At 37.9% G+C, this 21,131-nt stretch overlaps 1 protein-coding gene across 2 annotated transcripts in view; it reads right to left on the bottom strand.

The window, feature by feature from the left end:
• Positions 1-2,432: 2,432 nt before the first annotated feature.
• The window catches only part of st6galnac3 (ST6 (alpha-N-acetyl-neuraminyl-2,3-beta-galactosyl-1,3)-N-acetylgalactosaminide alpha-2,6-sialyltransferase 3), a 70,250-nt gene continuing 51,551 nt past the window's right edge, over positions 2,433-21,131 (bottom strand). For both annotated transcript variants that reach the window (XM_043224288.1, XM_043224296.1), the window contains exons 4-5: positions 6,775-6,882; positions 2,433-4,991 (exon numbers count right to left, since the gene is read on the bottom strand). In XM_043224288.1, the coding sequence (XP_043080223.1) occupies positions 4,802-4,991; positions 6,775-6,882 (298 nt within the window). In that variant the 3' untranslated portion in view covers positions 2,433-4,801. The remainder of the gene's footprint in view (positions 4,992-6,774; positions 6,883-21,131) is intronic.

Here is a 21,131-nt window from a genome sequence, read left to right as displayed (position 1 = left end):
TGCATGGATATATTTCTGTACTAACTCACCACGCATCTGTTTAAATTGTCACAATATTTAGTAACGTTGATTTAGATGCAATATTCCTTATCATTAATTCAATTAAAAGCGCGCTTTTCACTGCAGGTTCTAATTTTGGCACCACTCTGGTTTTACTTAAAAAAACCAATTACTTCAAAATTTTTTATTTTAACGAATTGAAGATTTTAAATAAAATTTAAGCAAGTATTAAGTAATCCTACGATTTTTCCAACCAGATCTTTACAAAGATTCAGGCGAAAAATTAAGCCTAATTTAATGGATATTTGGTTTAGAGACCTGTAGGTTGTTATGCTAAAAACCAAGTCAGTTTCGAAAGACATCATAGAGAGTTTACACCACTGACAAAAATCAAATGCTGAAAATGATGAAAGCTAACCTTCTCATCATCTATGCATTTGTTCTCGCTTAATTGTAATGCTTTACTGATTTTTTTTTTTTTCCTCTATTGTCTTTCGGAATAAATGATGTTTTTGATTTGAATCATGATGATCACTTCTTTTTTTTTTTCCCAGAAAATCTGGAAGTCATTTCAATGAGTCACAGTTAGAGGGCAATTGTAAGGCAATTGTGTCCTTGTTAGCGGGATTGTTACTTTTGGAAAGCACTGTACATTTGACTCTTAGTAGATTGCACTAACAATGGAGGGAAACACTCAGCAAATCATCACCTGGATAGAAAAAAAGAACCCATTTCTGATTGCAGTGAATGGCCGAAACCTTAATTGTGTGAGGACATATAAAAAAAGCAGCAAAAATACAATGACTAGAATGAAAGATAAAAGCAACTAAAAAAAGGACACTTCGCGCTGCAAAAGAAAAAAAAGTGATAAAGTGTACACCTCAAAGCTCGCACCCTTTAAAAAGGTTCAAGAAAAGCACTTACTGTACGGCAATTGATAAAGAAACAAACTAACAGGACAAGCTCGATGCAAATAAAAAAAAAAAAAGAAAGAAAAAAGCTAAATGTGCTGAATTTTGACTCAGTCGGGCATCTGGGTGACAAGTCAACATTCACATGCTCGTGCTGAAGAGCTAAAGCTGCTGCAGATCCGTGGAAAGGCATCGACTGCATCAAGCAGATCGTGAGAATTCTTCTTTCGTTGTTCTGATATACATAACACAACATGGCCATAAGCATGTGGACGCCCGCTTCCAGTTAGCAAGTGTTGCTATTTCAGCTGCACTCGTAACTATGAAGTTAAAGAAAACGCAAATGCAACGATGCAATCTCCTAAAACCATTTTTTTTTTAGAAGAATGGAGCCTTTTTCTGTTTTTGTGAGTGTGAATAAAGAAGGGATGATGGAAAAACTGGAGTGGCTTTTCGCGACAAATGCCACTGAACACCACTGGAATTAATTTGGAAGGCTGAGTGAGCCAGACCTCATCATCACCCAACATCAGCACCTGACCACACAGATGCTCCTTCATCTGAAGAGAAGTAAATCCCTGCATCTATATTCCAACATCTGCTGGAGAGCCTTCCTAGAAGGAAGCTGTTATAGCAGCAGAGGAAGAAGCACCTCCAGATTAATGAGATCGGCTTTAAAACAAGCTCATATGAGGGTGATGTTCCAGTGTACCGCAAGCTTTTCCCAATCAGTATTTTTGTCTTGTTTTCTATTAAAAACAGCTGTGCTATCTGTGCAAACATTTATTGCAAAGATGAATTTTCAGCATCATTAATCTGGCCTTTAGTGTCATATGATCCTTCAGAAATCGTTTTAATATACTGATATGCTGCTTAATAAACATGTCCTATTATCAATGTTGAAAAAGGTTGTGCTGCTTTATGTGAAAAACCATGATTTTTTTTCTTTGCTGAATAGAATGTTAAAAAGTAAAAATGTTGTTTATTTGAAATATGGTTAACACTGGTTAAAACTTGTTAACTATTAATAAAAACTTTCCCCTTAATAAATTCTTAATTTCCTGCTTATTAATAGTTAGTAAGGTAGTTGTTAAGTTTTGGTATTGGGAGGATTGAGGATGTGACTAATGGAACTAATTTAAGGACTGGGTGTTATAAGCACTTACACTGTCTGTTTGTCTCTCTAAAAAAATGAATCGCTGTTGTACTCTCAATTGCAAGTCGCTTTGGATATAAACCATAAAATGACTAAAATAATATGTGGAATAAGGTCATGTATATGTATTGTAAATAATTTATAATATGTAATATATGATTTTACTATGATTTTCACATTTGATAAATTCTATAAATCCTAGTTAAATAAATGCATCAATTTCTAATATATATATATATATATATATATATATATATATATATATATATATATATATATATATATATATATATGAATGTTTGGGAGTCTATATATATATATATATATATATATATATATATATATATATATATATATATATATATATATATAGTATAGTATATAGTATATATACAGTAGTGTAAACTTTTATTATTGTTAATGTTGTTAAAAAAAATCTCATACCTTTAGCAACATTTTTGGCGCTGCTTCATGTATAAATATATGGGCTAAGAAACATACGAAAGTAATTAAATTTTTAAGAAAAACCAAGACAAAAATACTGCAAAAAACCCTGTATTGTCCACATACTTTTGGTCATGAAGTGTATATCCTAACAGTATCAAGTATGACTGAGGCATGAACAACACAAGCTAAAGTCAAAAATACATGAAAATGTGAAAGTGCCATTTCTTGAACAGCTCTGGTTTATGTCACACGGTGAACAAAATCAATACAGAGGCCAGGAAATGACGATCCTGGGTCAGCACTCTGAGAAATTGAGCTGACATCAATTGTTTTAATGAACAGGTTGGCCAGAGGCGTGAGCAGTATCTCATCAAAGTGCTCCATAACTGGCGCCTGCCTCCCGTTCAGTGTATCAGTCTCATATTCTCATGCCATATATAATTCTCCCTTCACGCAGCCAGTGCATCCATCTTCTTCTCCTGGGGAAAAAAAGCTGTGACGGTGCTCACACGATGTCGCAGTGCTAGTCAAACATGCACAGAGTGGTGCATTAGAAGAGAAAGGCTGTCCGGGCTGAGCTGCCAGATGATGTCAGAATCACAAACTGATGTGAAAACTTGTTACGTACTGTTTCGGCGATGATAAATGTTCTTGATATACATGCAAAAAGAGTGCATGCTTAGTTTGATGGGGGGGAAAAAAACAAGGTGAAGCACAACGGATGACTCGAAGCGGTAGGGGAGCCCCAAGAGCGCTGCATTGTCTGCTGGTTTATATGATGCTACGACACTTAGCTACAGCAGCTGATCAAATTAACCTGCTGATCTGACAACAGAGGCGGTGTAGCTTCATCTCACGGGAATTCAGGATGCTGACGGGTGGTGGACAGGAGTGTCATTTTTAAATAAGCAAATAAGGCATAAAAAATGAAGGATTGGTTACTTTGCACAGTCAACATACGCTACACTTCATACAGGCACGTTCTTGACATCTGAATTGAGTCATTCTGAATCGTTCTTCAAGTCTTTTGTCGACAGCAGACCTAGATATCGTAAGCAATGCTGCGTTCTTGTCATGGCACGTACAACAGAATATCGCTTTGTATTCTACAGTCTCAGATGAACAAATGCATATGTGTTCTTTTGTTCAGGGAATAAATAAAAAACCGGAGTAATACGTTCCTGAATGACCTATTAAGCTGCTCAAAGGATGCTTTCAATGTTACGCTTCCAAAGGGATGTCAGAGGTGTAGCGAAAATTGTTTACGATTTTTGTGTTTTTTTTTATTTAAGTAAAATGTTTGACTGTGACTGTTTTCCTAAGATCTGTTTCAGTCCAATGCTCACCTATGAGACAAGAATAACAATAATAATATTATAATAAAAATAACCGCCAAATAATAATACATGAAACTAGGGCTGGAAGATATATCAAATTATCACGATTATTATGCTGCAGGAATTAAAAAAATAACTTAATATAGCTATTAAGTTTTCTAAAGTCTGTGAAATCTGATTTAGCAGCATTACTAAAATCTAAACTGTATTAGAGTTTATTAACGTTTTGACTTTTCGTTTACATGAAAACTGTGTTTTGGGGACTGAAAACACGTATTTTTTAAAAAAATGTTAGAAAGTGTGTATTTTTGAAAATGCCACCGTTATCGTTTCCGGTGATGTCCTGTGTGTGCTTAGTAAGTGTCTAGGCGAGCGCAAACAAACATACGCCACAATGGAGTATGTGGTACTGTTGTTGCTGCTAATGTTTCTTTAGCAAGTTGTATGAATTTACTTCACCGATAATATAACCAACAGTGGGGAAAAATCATATACATCATATATTCAAAAATATATATATATAAACGAAAATATATTCAAATATAATCAAAAAGCTGAAGGGTATTGAAATATAACTTGAAAAATAATTTGTTATATCTGCCAGCCCTAAAGTGAGCCCACTTAAGGTAATGAAAGCTAAAGCAAGGATGTGACGTTCTTTGTAGATCTCTTCTGCAATACGTGTGCCTCGACATACACTACTTGATTGTCCAGATGAGAATAAAATGACAACATGCAAAATCCACTATTTGATCACACCAGGATCAACACGAGGTTCATTAACAACTCTCCTCGCGGTCACAATGGGCTACTTACTTCACTCAAACAACTGCCATTTGAAATCGCATTTGGAATGATTCGTTTAGCCAATACATTACTTTACGATGTAGGGGAAACGAGCCAACAGAGCTGTAGTATCAAGGGATATTCTGAACGAATGGGAGTCTTGGTCATGACAGCTGCCACTCCGGGCTGAAAAACTTGATGGGGTGCGACTTAGCCCATTTCGCGAAAACAGCCTTCTCTGTGATGAATCGGTGGCCGCCATAAGGGGCGCTCTCGTGCAAGAGGTATTCGGCACATTCGTCACGACTTCCTGCTTCATAGTAGTGGTACGGCACCTTCCTGTAGCCTTCTGATCTAAAAATGTTTGAATAAATAAATGTTACTTTGTTATTCCATCACAATAATTCATACTATAAAGTGACATTTTCAGTACATTTTAAAAGGCATTTGCAATTTCTATAATTTCTGCATCAGTGAAACTAAAAGAAAAAAAACACTGGAAAACAGAAAAACAAGGATGTTTTTTCCTCGGTAATGCACTGATGAATTGTGCACAATAAAGACCGGGAAGCCTGTAGCAGTTTTGATGTTGTTGGAGCTTTAACCCATTGCTACTTTTTATTCAAAGACTGAGTGCTCTGGGTCCATAAGGAGCGTTCCTGTAGAGAAATGGTAGCTCAGAAGGCATTTTTTCCCTTCACAAACAGATTCAGTTTTTTCTCTCCCAGTAGCACCTGTTGAATTTTAATTACAAGAGATCCAGCGAGGTCAATTGCAACAACAGCTCAGCACATTATGCTAAAATAGATACTTCCCAGCTGAACTGCCTTTCATCAAAACGACTTTGTTGTAGCCACTGTTTTCTCATTTGCCAGTCTTTACAGGTGACTGGGAGTTGCTGTGAAATGAAAATTGCTCATTGTTTTGAAAGAGAGAGCGGAATGAATAAATGGCTGGGAAAACAGATTATAATAGCTACTTTACAAACACGCTAATCACATCATTGCATGCAACGCTTATGTCTATCTGCAGCAGGGGGGGGTATGAGGTTGTTAAGGACACTATCATTAAAATGGAACCATAGTGTGAGAATCATGGTAAAGGGATTTATATGCTGCCAGTAAACTATTAAAACATAGTGTCAGGAGACATGCATAGAAAACCAGACAATAAACTGACTACTTTAGGATTTTGAAAATCTATGAAAACAATGAAATAATAATTCAAGGATTCAACAGCCCGAAAGTAAAAAAAAATTGTTAAATGCACAAATAGCTGTGGATTATGCCTTATATGGATAAAAAGTATTTTTTACAATTACAAAGTAATTGAAAATGGTTGGCTTTGTGTTTTTTTATGCTACATCCACACCACTAGGTGTCAGTATTAGTTATTACATATCGGTCAACAAACTGAGACTGCTTTCGAAGGCTCCTTCGCTCTGAGCATTTGCAATTACTTCGTTAAAGTGACTTCATTAATTAATGCGTGTTTACAAATTCTCCTGTGGTTGGTTTTTAGACCTCTAGAGCTTATTCATTTTGGCCTACTTTTTTTATTTAGTAGCCTGTGTCCTTTGAAGGTCACATTTGTTGGCTACATACTTCATCCAAGATGTGTCATTTCAGAAAAGTGTGATTCATCATGAGGCATACATTATTGTAATGTCTTCCTTACTTTGGAATGTAGTAACATTTCTAAAATGAGACAGCTTCAATGATGTGTGCGACAGACAAAACGCAACCTCCGGAGGACACAGCCTTCAAAATGAGAATGCACCTTCAAATTAATTGACCAAATATAAAAATATACCTGATCACTAAAGGAAACTGATTAAAGTGGTACTCCTATCATGCAGCAAATCATACCACTATTGTGTTCAGACAATTTTTTGATGTTCAGTGTATGCTAAACCATATTGCATCAATACATGGTCTAAAATGATAACTATTGAAGAATTTTCAAGACAAGTTATTTGTTTGTACATCTGTACTAGGGCAGGGTGAACATGTCCTACAGTGTTTAAAAGAAGATCACAGCTCTGCTTTTATATCAGTATCTGTCCTTTTTCACTCTGGAAACAGGTGAAGCTTCTTTAAAGCCCATTGTCAAGTGATAGATTGCATGTCAGTCTTACTTGCAGTACGTGTCATTGATCATGCCGTAGACTCGGATCTCCTTGCACATGTCCATGGCCAGAATGAGTGTGAACCAACCGGTGCTGAGATACGACCCCGACTGAATCCTGCCAACACAAAATCATCATGTCATTTCAACATGCATTTCAGTGACCTATATTCAAATAATCAACAATAAGCTCCCAAAATACTGTAATATCTTTTCCAAGGAAAAATAAAGCACCTGTGTGTAGAACATAAACCAAGTGAACCTTATAGTGAAGGTGACAGGGACTAACAACATAGAAGTTGCTGTATATAGAACAAAAGCATCTCTGTTAGGTAGGAAATAATTTGTTTGTGTGACATTCTTAAAATCAAAAATAAGCTGAATTACCACCACACTTTCAGTGCACATGTGATCCCTTTGACTTGTATAAAAGCACCTCTTCAGACTCAGTACCTCCATCACACAGTCTTGACGCTTATATTCCCCAAGAAACTCTCCCCCGCAGGGCTCAGGAAAATGGTCAATCATCAAGACATATTAGAGCACGTGGCCATTTAGAGAAGCTATTGGCACCTGTGGAAAAATCCATTTCCCAGGCGCTTTGTAAAGAACACAGATTTCATCAGAAAGAGCAGACTTGCTTTCAAAGTACAGGCATTAATTCCCAGCCATCAACCGTCCTCTGCTCTCTGCAGCTTTAAATTGCCATTCAAACACTTTCTGAGACAATGCTCAACTGAACACAACACCCCTTAATGACGGCTTCTCTGGTAGTTGGTGAAACCTAAAGGGATAGTTTAGACAAAAAAAAGAAAAAGAAAGAAAGAAAGAAAGAAAGAAAATTCAGTGATTATTTGCTTCAAACCCATACACTGTTATTGTGGTATTAAAGGAGACATTTGTAAGAATGTTTATGCATCTTTTGAAAACCTTAAGTAAATATTTTAAACTCTCTCTCTCTCTATCTCTATCTCTCTCTCAATATTGAGGATGCCGTCGAGGCTCACCTATGCTTGTCCCAAGGCTAGAAAACTGCCTCATTGCCTTCTAAGCCATGCCAAGCCAAAGCTCAGATCACTGAGAAGGCATATATTTCTGCAGGACACACAGCATCTGTCCTTCACATGATGGCAGACCTGCAAGTCTACCAGATGCATCTGCTAAGGTCCCTGGATGAAGACAGCCCGGACCCAGAATCACTCTGCAAATTGAGGACAGCAGTTGATCTGGCAATAACTCTAAGAAGGTCGGCCAGGGAATCGGCCACAATATGGGAAACATAGTCGCCCTCTGTGGATGATGCTTATGGAGATGTGAGATGCAGAGGAAAAACAGATCCTCGATGGCCCAGTGAGCCCGTAGGGTCTTTTTGGAGTTGCAGTGGAGGCTTTTTCTGAGGAGTATACTGAAGCAACGAAGAAGCAGTTGAAAATGCTTCCGCACTGCCAACGCTCCCTCCGGGGGAAGGTCCAGATCGTCTTTAGCTTAGCGATCGACTGGGTATGCTGGAAAAAATGCACTTGTGAAATTTGATTACTGTGAAACAGATCCTTGTGCATATTCAACCCAGGGACCATTTCATAGGGGTGGGTCTGAAAGATGCTTATTTTTGTCTGTGAACATGCACAAGAGCACGCTTCAGCCCTGTCAGTCAATTACTTTTCTGGGAATAGTTTTGGGCACTTATCAGAGCAGAGAATCCAGTCTATTCACAATACTCTGGCCTTGTTTGTGCAAGGCAAGGCAGTTCCTTTCAAAATTTTTCAGAAACTGCCTCCACCTACCAGCTGGGCTTGTTGCATATGGGACCATTGTAACTATGGTTATAGGACAGAGTCCCGCCACAGGTGTGGAGAGAGGGGAAGAAACATATTGTCATAACACATTCATGTCTCAAGGCTCTGACACTTCGGTTCAGCACAGCTATGTACTGCAATGGGCAGGGTGGTCAGACAGGTAGCGGTGACCACAGACGTGTTACTGTCAGGCTAGGGAGCCTTCTGCGATGGCAGACCAGTGTTCGGCATACGGATGAGAGACCAGTAGCGCTGGCATATAAATTGCTTGGAGATGGAGGCTGTTCATTTGGTACTGCAGGATTTTCTCCATTTGTGAAAGACCATCATGTTCTAATCCGAACAGACAACACAACGGCAGTGGTGTACATCAATCACTAGGGATGAATGGGCTTGTGTGCACTGCAGGTCAGATGACATACTTTTCTCGATTCGAGCAGTGCACGTACTGGGCAGTCTAAATTGCGGTGAGGACATGTTCTCCAGAGAGGACACTGTTCACAGGGATCGAAGATTACACCCCCCAAACAGTAAAGTTGATTTGGAGTCTCTTCGGTGAAGTAGAGATCAAGAGTTGCATCAGAAGAGAACACCCACTGTCTGTTATACTTCTCACTGACGACTTTTCCCTTGCGGAAATATGCATTGCCCCCAGTCAAGATAATGCCGTTAGTACTGATGCTGTGCATCAGTAAATATGGATGTATAATATCGATGACAAGTGAAATATGGAGTATCTCAAGGCTCAGTACTAGGGCCGTTACTTTCTACACTTTATATGTTACCTGATATTATCTGAGAAATAGCTTTCACTGCTGATGATTTCAATGCTGATGATAGTCGCTGTCGGCTGGAAACCTCCTACCTCCTTTTGTTCATTTCATAGTTTTTCACAAATTGATGCTATTGGTCAGTCCACATGCGGTCTGTTATTTTTACACATTTTTAACCAATCTAAAGTGTTGAAAACAGCAGATTAATTGCAGCTATTTTTTTTTTTACTATGTATTGAAAAATCAAAGAATTTTTGTTCTGCAAATGCAACCAAAATCATGTTTATCTGACATGTATTTTACAATAAAAGTATATGGGGTAAAACACTGGAATAACTTTCAAATAAACACTGGTTGCAATATATAGCCCTAAGCCAACATTATACAATGCCACTAGTGTGATAGAATTGCTTACCAACATTGCGGAAATAGAGAAGTGCTGCTATTCTTTACCTAATTGATTTATCTAAACAGCTCATTTTTAATGGTGCGGTTCTGTTGACTAATACAGCTGAACAGTGCTTCCCTAAGATGTTTAAAACTATTTCTTCCCTTGGGATGAGTTTTTCATTTAGCCAGAGGAGAATGGTAGAGTTGCCTAGCACTCTTTGGCTGCGCCAATTTATCTTTGTGAGGGAACTAAGTACGGCCATTATTACCTGACACATTAAAGAAGACAGACAGTTCCTCCAAGCTAAGGTTGTGTTTACTTTCATTTCAGCAAGATCTATTAATAACCCTGAGGCTGTCAGCAGGTTGCTAGTAAATGATAGGCCTTTAGTAAGTGCACCAGCTCCTGTTGTTAAGTGGTTTTACCTGGTCAGCACAACTTCAATTTATCCAGCAGCAACTAATGCTGCTGTACATGTTTTTAGTAGAGCTGTCAAGTGAATACAATTTTTAAAGCTAATGAATTACATGATGTACAGAATATTTAAATGATTAAAATGAATCACACATAAATTGAGGCTGAGAAATCCATGTAAAACTAAAACTGCCAGCAGGTGGGGAAAAGTAACAAGTTATTCAAGTCTTATTATTTAATCTAAATAGCTGATTTATTCAATGACTGTCTTTCTGAATGGGTCACTGAATTAAGTAATTTGTTAAAAACCACAGATTCATATTGATATCTCATGTGATAACGATAAACCATATCATATCTTACAAATTACATTCAAACTCATACAGTGACATTTTTGCCCATGTCTTGAATTTTAGAGGGGCGTAATAAAAGGTTTGTATTAAAATTTTGGGATGCTAAAATTGAAATATGCTGAAAAATGTTTTGACATTGTATGACTTTATAAAGCAGACAGTCCCCTAATTAAGTGGTTTACAGTAACAGTGTCAGAACAGGTTATGAGAAGCTGCATGAACATGTCTTTTTTCTAAGCAAAAACAATGTATATTTAGAAAAAATATACTGTATATATGTTGTATATATATATATATATATATATATATATATATATATATATATATATATATATATATATATATATATATATATATTGTCAGAACAGGTTACGAGGAGCTGCATGAACATGTCTTTTTCTAAGCAAAAACAATATATATTTAGAAAAATTTTTTCAAAAGAAAAACTGCCAGACAAAATACATTGGCATTAACAGACAAAAATACATGAAAAAACCCTTTGAAATACAAAAGAAAATATTTAGAAGAATGTTGTTTTGTCCATACAATGAAAGTCTGTGGGATCCAGTGTTCCTTATCGAAACTTTACTCGTACTGTGTCTGCGAAGACAGTATGGGAAAAAAATAATTGAAGCCTTATTTAATTTAACCATGCAGTGAAACTGTACGGCCATCAGTTTGTGCAGTAAACTAAATGTAACAATGGCTCGGCAGCGGTGCTGCATGAACCTATGGCTGCGAAGCTCGTCAAAGCCCACCAATGCAGGTGGAGCCACGGACTATATAAGCGGCCGTTTGCTGTAGGATTCAGATTTTTTCCTCTTTCGGCGGAGAATGACTCTTCAAGTCGAGCCTGCTCACCATTGAAACTCCCAGCAGCTGGAACGCATCCTGCCTTTACTGCAACACATTGCTTGCCCTGGAGTCATCCGGCGAAAAGAAAAGAAAGAGCAAATTTTAGGTGTTTCACATACATAGCCATCACTGCTCTGCATGCAGGGCTCCGTTGGACTTCTTGCCCGCACAGGACAACTTTCGTTTCAGACAGTGAATCTGCTCCTCGCACTCTCCTGCCTTCTTCTCCTTCTCCTGGTGCCCCAAGTCCCTTGTCAACGATCTACTCCATTCTTCAGGATGGGTCCAAGGCGAGCTGACTATGTTGTGGCAGCTGACTTTCAGCTTCATGTTGTGGCAGTCAGTGCACGCATCTCTGTCTCAATGCTTTCTAAAACCTTCATTTGCAAAGCCACATTGTCGTCGGGTTCTGGCTCACCAAGCAAAGATGGAAAAGAAAAAGGATGAAGTCAGTGGACTCTCACAGCATCTTCTGTCCACCTACTTGCCATGTCTCGCCACAAACCCTCGCTGGTTACTCAGCATGCCCCATAAAGCAAGCCACATGTTTATGCTGCTGTAAATAGGTTCTCAGGCTGTGAGAGCAAGCAAAGATAAAAAACAGCAGGAGATCAAGGAGATGAAGATCAAAGAGTGGCAGACGCTGGACTCTCATCCGCCAGCATCTTCCTGATCTTTGTGCCATAATGAGGGAGGGGCCATGTCTCGCCACAGTTGGACCGCCTCGCTGGTTATACTGTCTCACATTATGCCCCACATAAAGCAAGGCATGGCTATGTGCCCAAGGTCTTAAGGTGAAATGATTCTATAGCCCTTAACGTCCCAGCTTTTACATGCTTAGATCTTATGCTGCTGTAAATAGGTCCTCAGGCTGTCAGATAAGCGCACTGGAAGTTGTGTTTTCACCCATAATCTTAGCAGAAAAAGAGCAGTTTTTCCTTGTTATACTCAAATCAAGTACTGCAGAGCTCAGTAGCTGCACGACTCTTGTAACTTCAGTCAAAGTAACTTGAATTCTATAGCGAAGCTTGTACTTTTATACAGTGGCTACGAAAAGTATTCAGACCCCCCTTAAATTTTTCACTCTTTGTTATATTTGCTAAAATCATTAAGTTATTTTTTTTGCAGATTTATTAAAAAAGAAAAACTGAAATATCACATGGTCCTAAGTATTCAGACTCTTTGCTTTGAGACTCAGATTTCTTCTGATCATCCTTGAGATGGTTCTACACCTTCATTTGAGTCCAGCTGTGTTTGGTTATACTGACTGGACTTGATTAGGAAAGCCACACACTTGTCTATATAAGATGTTACAGCTAACAGTGCATGTCAAAGCAAAATAAAATCAAAGGTCAAAAGGAAGAAGGTCAAAGGAACTGACTGAAGAGCTGAGGTTAGGCACAGATCTGGCTGAGGTTACAAATTTTTTTTTGCTGCACTTAAAGTTCCTAAGAGCAAAGTGGCCTCCAAAATACTTAAATGGAAGACGTTTGGGATGACCAGAACCCTTCCTAGAGCTGGCCGTCCAGCCAAACTGAGCTATCAGGGGAGAAGAGCCTTGGTGAGAGAAGAAAGAAAAACCCAAATATCACTGTGGCTGAGATCCAGAGATGCAGTCGGGAGATGGGAGAGAGTTGTAGAAAGTCAACCATCACTGCAGCCCTCCACCAGTTGGACTTTATGGCAGAGTGCCCCGACGGAAGCCTCTCCTCAGTGCAAGACACATGAGAGCCCTCATGGAGTTTGCTAAAAAACACCTGAATGACTCCAAGATGGTGAGAAATAAGATTCACTGGTCTGATGAGACCAAGATAGAACTTTTAGCCTTAATTCAAAGCGGCATGTGTAGAGAAAACCAGGCACTGCTCATCACCTGTCCAATACAGTCCCATCAGTAAAGCATGGTGGTGGCAGCATCATGCTGTGGGGGTGTTTTTTAGCTGCATGGACTGATTGCAATCGAGGGAAAGATGAATGCGGCCAAGTACAGGGACGAAAATTTTCTCCAGAGTGCTCAGGACCTCAGACTGGGCCAGAGGTTCAACTTCTGACAAGACTATGACCCTAAGCACACAGCTAAAATAACAAAGGAGTGGCTTCACAACAACTCCGTGACTGTTCTTGAATGGCCCAGCCAAAGACCTGACTTAAACACAATTGAGCATCTCTGGACAGACCTGAAAATGGCTGTTCACCAGCGTTTACCATCCAACCTGACAGAACTGAAGAGGATCTGCAAGGAGGAATGGCAGAGGATCCCCAAATCCAGGTGTGAAAAACTTGTTGCATCTTTCCCAAAAAGACTCCCAAAATGGCTGTATTAGATCAAAAGAGTGCTTCTACTAAATACTGAGCAAAGGGTCTGAATACCATGTCATATCTCAGTTTTTTTTTCTGATCCATTGGTTCATTTACTTTACTGCACAAACTGATGGCCGTGCAGTTTCACTGCATGATTAAATCAAATAAGGCTTCAGTTAGGCGGGAAAATGAATTTTTCCCATAGCGTCTTAGCAGACACAGTACTCACAGTACGGTTACGAGAGTAACCTTGTATGTGTTTTCTCATCCCAAGCATTCTTAATAAAGGGCAGGGGGGTATATGAATATTTTTTCACTGAAGCAGCTTAACCTCGTGCCAATTCAATTAAAAAGATATACATATACGTCTCTGGGTTTTGTGAAACCATTAATAATTTCTCAAAGGTGATCTTGTGGACCACTAGTTCAGGTAATGTCTATGAAAATGTAAGGTATCCATTGCTTGTTGGATTCAGCAAAACACATGCTCAGATGCTTCCTGTAAGTTTTAATTGTTTTATTTAGGTGTGGATTATTTTCCACCTAAAGCTGTCTTCTCTTTTTGTCTATCTTCTGTGTGAAATATGCAGCCATTGTTACTCTTACTTTTTTAAATTAAGTAAGAGTAACAATTTAATTGTTTTAGTGTACATACATAACATAACACAACCAAAAAATACCCGAAGTTTTCATTTACAATCATGACAGGACAGACTTTTTGCCATAGCAGACTGAATTCATCATCAAAGGAAGCATCTCCAATTGCTTAGCAGGAGTTTCATTTTGTCAGTGTGTGTTTTGAAAAGCAATCTGGTGATGGAATTTGTAGAGTTTATATTTTGCTGAGTGGTCGTTGCGGTTGTCATCTGTGACGGAAAGCGGCAGTGTTCTCTGCCGTGTACAGCTCTCAGACATGCTCCCTGCTTCTCTATTGCTTGTTTGTGTGCTTTAAAGTGAAATCAAGAATACATGCTGTGATGTAGAGCTACAATTTTGATTTATTAAAACAAAATCTTATATCAGGGAAGGTTAAAACCCTGAACCTCATATACCAGGATGGTTGAGGGTTGTCATTATTGACTCACCCCCCAGTTGTTCCAAACCTGTATGAATTTATTTCTTCTGCTAAACACAAAAGTTGTTTTTGAATGTTGCTGTTAGCCATTGATTTCCATAGTTTTTTTGCTTCAATGGTCATGAACATTGTTCCGAATATCTTCTTTTGTGCTCAGCAGAAGAAAGAAAGTACAAGAACTATCCTTTTAATAATTGTAATAGTATTCATATACTATTTACATTGCAGCCCTGCTATATAAACAATCTAAATATTAAGATTAACTTAATTAATATTCATAGCTCAGGCCTTTGTCATTTTGAGGCAATGGCAAATATACATCTCCTTGAGTAAATCTTGATGGATGTCCTGGCCCACTTTGCAAAAACAGTTAGCCATAAGGGATGCTTTCATGCAAGAGATACATTCATCAAAACACCATGCTTCATGCAATGGTGTATTCCTAGATGTTTTGAACCCTCACCAAATTCTCAAAGGAAACCTAGGCAGACGTAAGTTTTGTTTGTGCTTTCTGTAAATAGTGCTCCATAAAGTTTCAGTAGCTAGAACTCTTTATGAGTCATAATAGCTCAGTCTCAGTAGAGAATGAACAGCCTCAAAAAAAAAAATACAAGCACGAATAAGGTGACCTCAAATATTAGTGCATTCATAGTGTTGACTGAGTTTCTATACAAGGAAAATTTCTAAATGTTTAATATGACCAGTCACGCTACTCACTCTTTCCACTTTGGACTGCTTACTGAACAGATTTCATCTGTGGAAATATTCATTAATCTATGACAAGCTAAAGCCTTATGCTCTGATCTCTATCAGCTCAGAGAAACAGCATTGCTCGATTTTACCATCTTTCATGGTTGGAAATAGATCTAATGTCTTTAATGTCAGTTTCAGCTCATCTGAGGATAGCTTGTGCATTCAAAGTAGGGAGAAATATTTCTGGATTTGATTTATTGCGAAGTTAAGCAGATTAATTATATTTATGTGCAGATTTTTGCATTAAGGCATGCTAAGATCAATACATGTCAAAGACCCTTCCTGAAATGGGCTCAAATAGTAATCCACTTATCTTAATTTACAGTTTAATATGGCAACAAGATTAAAAATTGAACGATTGGCATTATACATGATTATGTGTTTTTAGGAATTTATTGACTACCATGTGTATCTTAGGCTATGGGATGTATTGTTATTTAAGGCAACATCTGGTAAAAGACACATAATCGCATTCATAGCAATTTCATTCATGTGCACTTGAATAAACAACAAAAAATTAAGTTCAGTAATTTCGTGAGTAGCCGCCTAACAGCTAAAATTGCACGTGTTAAATTTGCTTACGTATTAATGAATGCATAATTCATGTCATATAAAAGGTCACCCTTTCTTTTAAGTTTTCCAAAGTTTACAAGAAAGTAAATTGCTGTTTAAAATCTGTCACAGTGCAGGCTTCTGTTCTGTATGTGTTCAACGTGAGCTAAATGTCTTCCTCCTATCATTTACACATCAAAACAGAAAAATAACTTTACGGAGACAGCCAGAATTGACGTTTTTAGATCTAAAATCAATCTTCAAGGGCTAAATTGACTTTGTTGAACTACAAATCTAATCTGGGCGTAGCTGCATTTGCTGCAGGGAGGAATATGAGTGAGCGAAATAATGAACAATTTCAATATTTGAATTCTGCTCACATCCCATCTGGGTAATGTCTCTTTCAAAGGCTCCAGGATCTGTGATAATAGGCGATGAATGATGAGGCCTTTTGCATGCATTAGGACTTTTATTCCCTCACCCTATTCATACAGTTTTCCGGCAGCGCTTGAATTCATGGACTATAAAGCCATCCATCCCGACACACGGTTGATTCAACAGAACTTTCCCAAGAATACACAAACGGCGGCGCCTCAGGAAGCACTCTCTGGATAATGGGAGGTCATTTTTGCTATTTTGCTGACATTTAGCCAAATTCTACAAAGAGCTGAAATTACAGTGGCTGCTAAAAAAAGAGGAAATGGATTTCCTAATACCATAAGCATGTGGTAATATGTCAGATAGGTGCTAGGAGAGTCAATACAGAATATATTTATTAAAATTATTCAGAGCGACTTTGTGCAGCCGAGCAAAATAACAAATAAATGAAAAGATAAGCACATTTCAGAAATCCTCAGTGAGCATTCAGAACGAAAACAGTAAACTCAAGAACTAATCAAAACGAATACCTTTGTGCCTCCAGTATGAAATAAGGTATTAGAGTTGAAATAGGGGTCAATGCTGTTGGCATGGCAGATTTCAGACTTTTGAAGGTATTTTTAAACCGAGGTGCAGTGCGGCACATTCACACAAAGCTTTTTCTATACATTTCAACATAGAAATAGATTACAGTAAATTAACTAGATACATATAACATCATGCTTCAGATGAGTCAAGATGTGTCAATTACTCTTTTTATTTCTCTTTTATAACCTTTTTTTTTTACACATCAGTGGATCAGTGGCAACTCTTTTAATATGGGCATATGAAACTAAATAAACTACCTGGTGAAGACTGCTCAAAATGTCAGTATTGAAGTAGGCCTGTATCAGCGTAGACAGGTTTTGGGTTTATCCAGAGTTCTATATTGGCGTTGACGGAAAATGACATCAACAAATATATTTTGCCACAATACACAGTTCTGAATGTATTGGTGCATGATAACAAGTGCACAGATGCTAGCACAGTGGAATGAATTGGAACTCAAGACACTTTAATAGAATTATTTTAGGCTTAACATTTACAAAATGCAATGCTCATGGCACAAGATGCTAAAAAAAGATTAAATATTGTTATTTAATATTTTTAATAACATAATATATTAACTTCAAATCAAATAAAAAATTGTTAGAACAGGTCTTTCGGTTCTGTACACGTGTACTGAACAAATCATACATTTTTTTCAGGAAATTCTGAAAATGTGTGCCGCTTTGGTGCACTACGATGTGGCATCAGAGTGTGATCGTACCATCGTTTTTACTACTATTTTTAACGTGAAATAAACCCCTAAATGTAAACATTCAATTAGTTTTTTAAAATATAATAAATGTCACATAGCATTTTATTTACCTCAGGGATATCATCAGTATCTCCAGCCTATCATTTGTTAAACAAAAGAAGTCTAGAGAGGAGCAATATTAGACTATATACTTCTTTATATTTTACTTCACCCATTAGTGATGGGGTTTTTTTATATAAAGGAAGATGGAGGAGGTATGCACATCCATAAAATATCTTGGGCAGACGCAAGATCAAAGAGTATCATTATAAAATAGAAAGACGATCTATTACTGTTAACCTCCCTTTATTCAAAAAAGTAGTTTCAGTCAAAGACCTTCGTCAGGCAAACACGTTTTTTTTTTATGAAAAATGTATGATAGCCAGTGTTTAAATGATTATATTTCAACAAAAAAAAGAAAGTTTATTTTTAAGTTTACATTTATAAACTGCTTTGTGTGCAATTTACATGTTTGCATACAAAATATTAATTTGAATGTTAAAATAGTTCAAAATAAATTTCTCTGTTGTTAACTCTAACCTTATAGTAATGTAAAAGGGCTTAGTGTAAGAAAATATTTATTGAAATAATTTTTTTATTTTTAATTTTATTTTTACAGTAAACCCATTTATCTTTTATTTAGAGTGATGGTATATGGCTTGTTACCTTAGATGAATTAAGTGACATACAAAAAATGAAGCCTGCAGCCCAATTCTGACTGCTACCAAGCCCAGCTGCATTTTATTCCCATCCTCCATAAGCAAATAAATCAAGCCAATCCTGCAAACATTTTGTTAAATTTCAATTTAAAGAGTCATAAGGAACTGAGACTAGGAGCGGAACAGACTTATGGCAACACGGTGTCTAGTGTTTCAGCTTTTTGGTTTTTTAGAGTTGCATCTTGGCACCTTTTTCACTGGGGCTACATTTAAAGTCCACTCAGTGTGTTTGAACACACTTTAGTCTGATTATTTCCAACCAAACAATCAGCAGATCTAATTATCTCTAATGACATTATACTGTCACATTAAACTGCATGATGTGCAGGTGCACTCATTAATATAGCGGGTGAAAGGGTCTGATTCAATTAGGCATTGAGAGGCCGCCGACCAATCCTTTCCCGAGGCAGAATTGTGACTACTTGACAACTGTTGATGAGAACCATAAGAGACTGTCAAGGCAATTAAATGCTACATTTAAACCCGCCTGTTAAATGATGCTTTAAAATGGACAGTTCTGACATTAACATTTAAAATAGGATGAGCCAAACATGAAGGCTTCTTTGACTGTAAATTAATTCTGTATTCATATGGCAAGTGTCTACATTGCTTTATGTTTAGCTACTGTTTGGACACTCTTTCTCACTGCTCTGCGCTTTGCTCTCTTGCTTTTCTATTTTATCTACTATACTTTCAGCTACAGAAAATCAAACAACAAATCTTGGCACCGACACTAACACTAGAAACTTTTGTGATTGAAAAAGGGATTTTTTTAACATGCTTTTTTTAACCTGCTTCCCACTGCCAGCAGCTCTCCTACACAAATATAATATATGTACATATATTAATTTCAATATATAAAATACATTGTCATATGAAACAAATACATATATGAAACATAGAGACTGGAACCATTTTATGTGTCTAGCCCATATAAATTTGTAATGTTTTTTAGTAAAACATTTTTGAGATATATACTTAGTCATGTAAAAGACTACTACAACCTGTTGATACATGTATATATATACAACAAACAAACCAGATAGGTGCAATGAATGTCCACTGAAGGACTAGAAGAACCCAAGAGCAGTTTATTATCAAAAGTGCAATCCAAAAATACAAACATATGACTGGACTATGGCTTCACTTGAACAAACTTGTTGACCAGAGAGAGACTTGACTTCATGAACAGACTACATTCACCGACAGCAGGTTAGAACATCAATATACAACCAAACAACAATGGAAAATGGAATGGAACTTATAACAAACACTGGGGATCACATGACAAAAATCAAGTAATAAGAACATGACACATTCTCCAGAAAACAAACACATGCAGCCTAGGGAACTATGAAGCAAACAAGAACTGTGAATATCCTAAAAAATAAAAGACATGAAAACATGAACAGGAAATAGACCCAAACAAAACCCAAACCACAAGTAACATTTCCCCTTCTAAGGATGGCTCCAGATGCCCAAACAAAACCCAACAACATCCAGGAGGGGGTGGAGCAGTGATGGTCCAGGGGGCAGGATGGGGGGCCAGGACCGTGCAGGGGAACAGGACATGAATCATGACGTGGACCGTGAGACAATGGCAAAGAGTGAAACACTGGAGGACATTTGGTTGTAAAGCTGTGGCAGACAGTAGACCCCTAGAGGACCTGGGTGGCACACAGTGGAGCAGTGGCAAACAGTGAAATGCTAGAGGATCTGGCCCATGGAACAATGTCAGACAGTGGAACAGTGGAGGTCCTGGTCATGGATCAGACCCTGAGGAGGATGAAACCATTGAGATGCAGATAGAGCAGGGAGCCACGACGATGCAGGCAGAGCACACAACAGGAGTTCACAAATGCTCTCTGTGAGTGTGACCGTACAGACAGGGACTTCATGAACGGCCTACAAGGCTGTGACAGACAGCGCTAAACAGAGTTCTGCAGAGTATGTTGCTACATCTGGAGGATTTACAGCAGAAGCTAACATCTCTATAGGTTCTGCAGCAGACACCCTCACCTCTGGAGGTTCTGCAAGAGGAGCCACCAACTCTGGAGCAGACTCGAAAGAAAAATACTCTGGAGTGCAGTGGCATGCCCGCCGTGCTTGGGTGTGTTGAGGCAGTTAGGCTTTAAAAGTTGAGACCACTGGGATGCCAGCCACATGCACTGACATCAGAGGTGGATCCTCCACACTGAGAGTTTTGCCAATCAGTCTAATACTCAACTACTTCGCATAGATCATGGAATCCAATTAAACCAGTAGCATTGTGTTCAAAAATGAGTTTCAATATTTTTCCTATTTAAGACTTGACTCTTTTGTAGTTATATTGTGTAATAAGACTGGCGGAAAATTAGAAGTTGCAATTTTATTTGCTAGGCTCTTATGACTAGGACCTATACTCTCATTCCGGCATAATAATCAAGGAAGTTTGCTACCATGGCCACTGCAGGCGCAGTGATATATGCCTGTGGAAAAAAGTCGCCAGCTTCCAAAAAACTCCCAGTGAAAGTAATATCACTGCGCTTGCTACAGCCATGGTAGCAATCTTCCTTGATTATTACTCCGAAATTTTTACTTTTGTCATTTTTAAACGTAAAGCTACTGGTCTAATTGGATTCAATGATTTATGCCAAGCTATGCTAAAAGTGTTATCACCAGATCCGAA

This window comes from Puntigrus tetrazona, chromosome 2, assembly GCF_018831695.1.
Source record: "Puntigrus tetrazona isolate hp1 chromosome 2, ASM1883169v1, whole genome shotgun sequence".
In the NCBI taxonomy this organism is placed as follows: Eukaryota; Metazoa; Chordata; class Actinopteri; order Cypriniformes; family Cyprinidae; genus Puntigrus; species Puntigrus tetrazona.
This window is presented reverse-complemented; position numbering and strand designations above follow the sequence as displayed.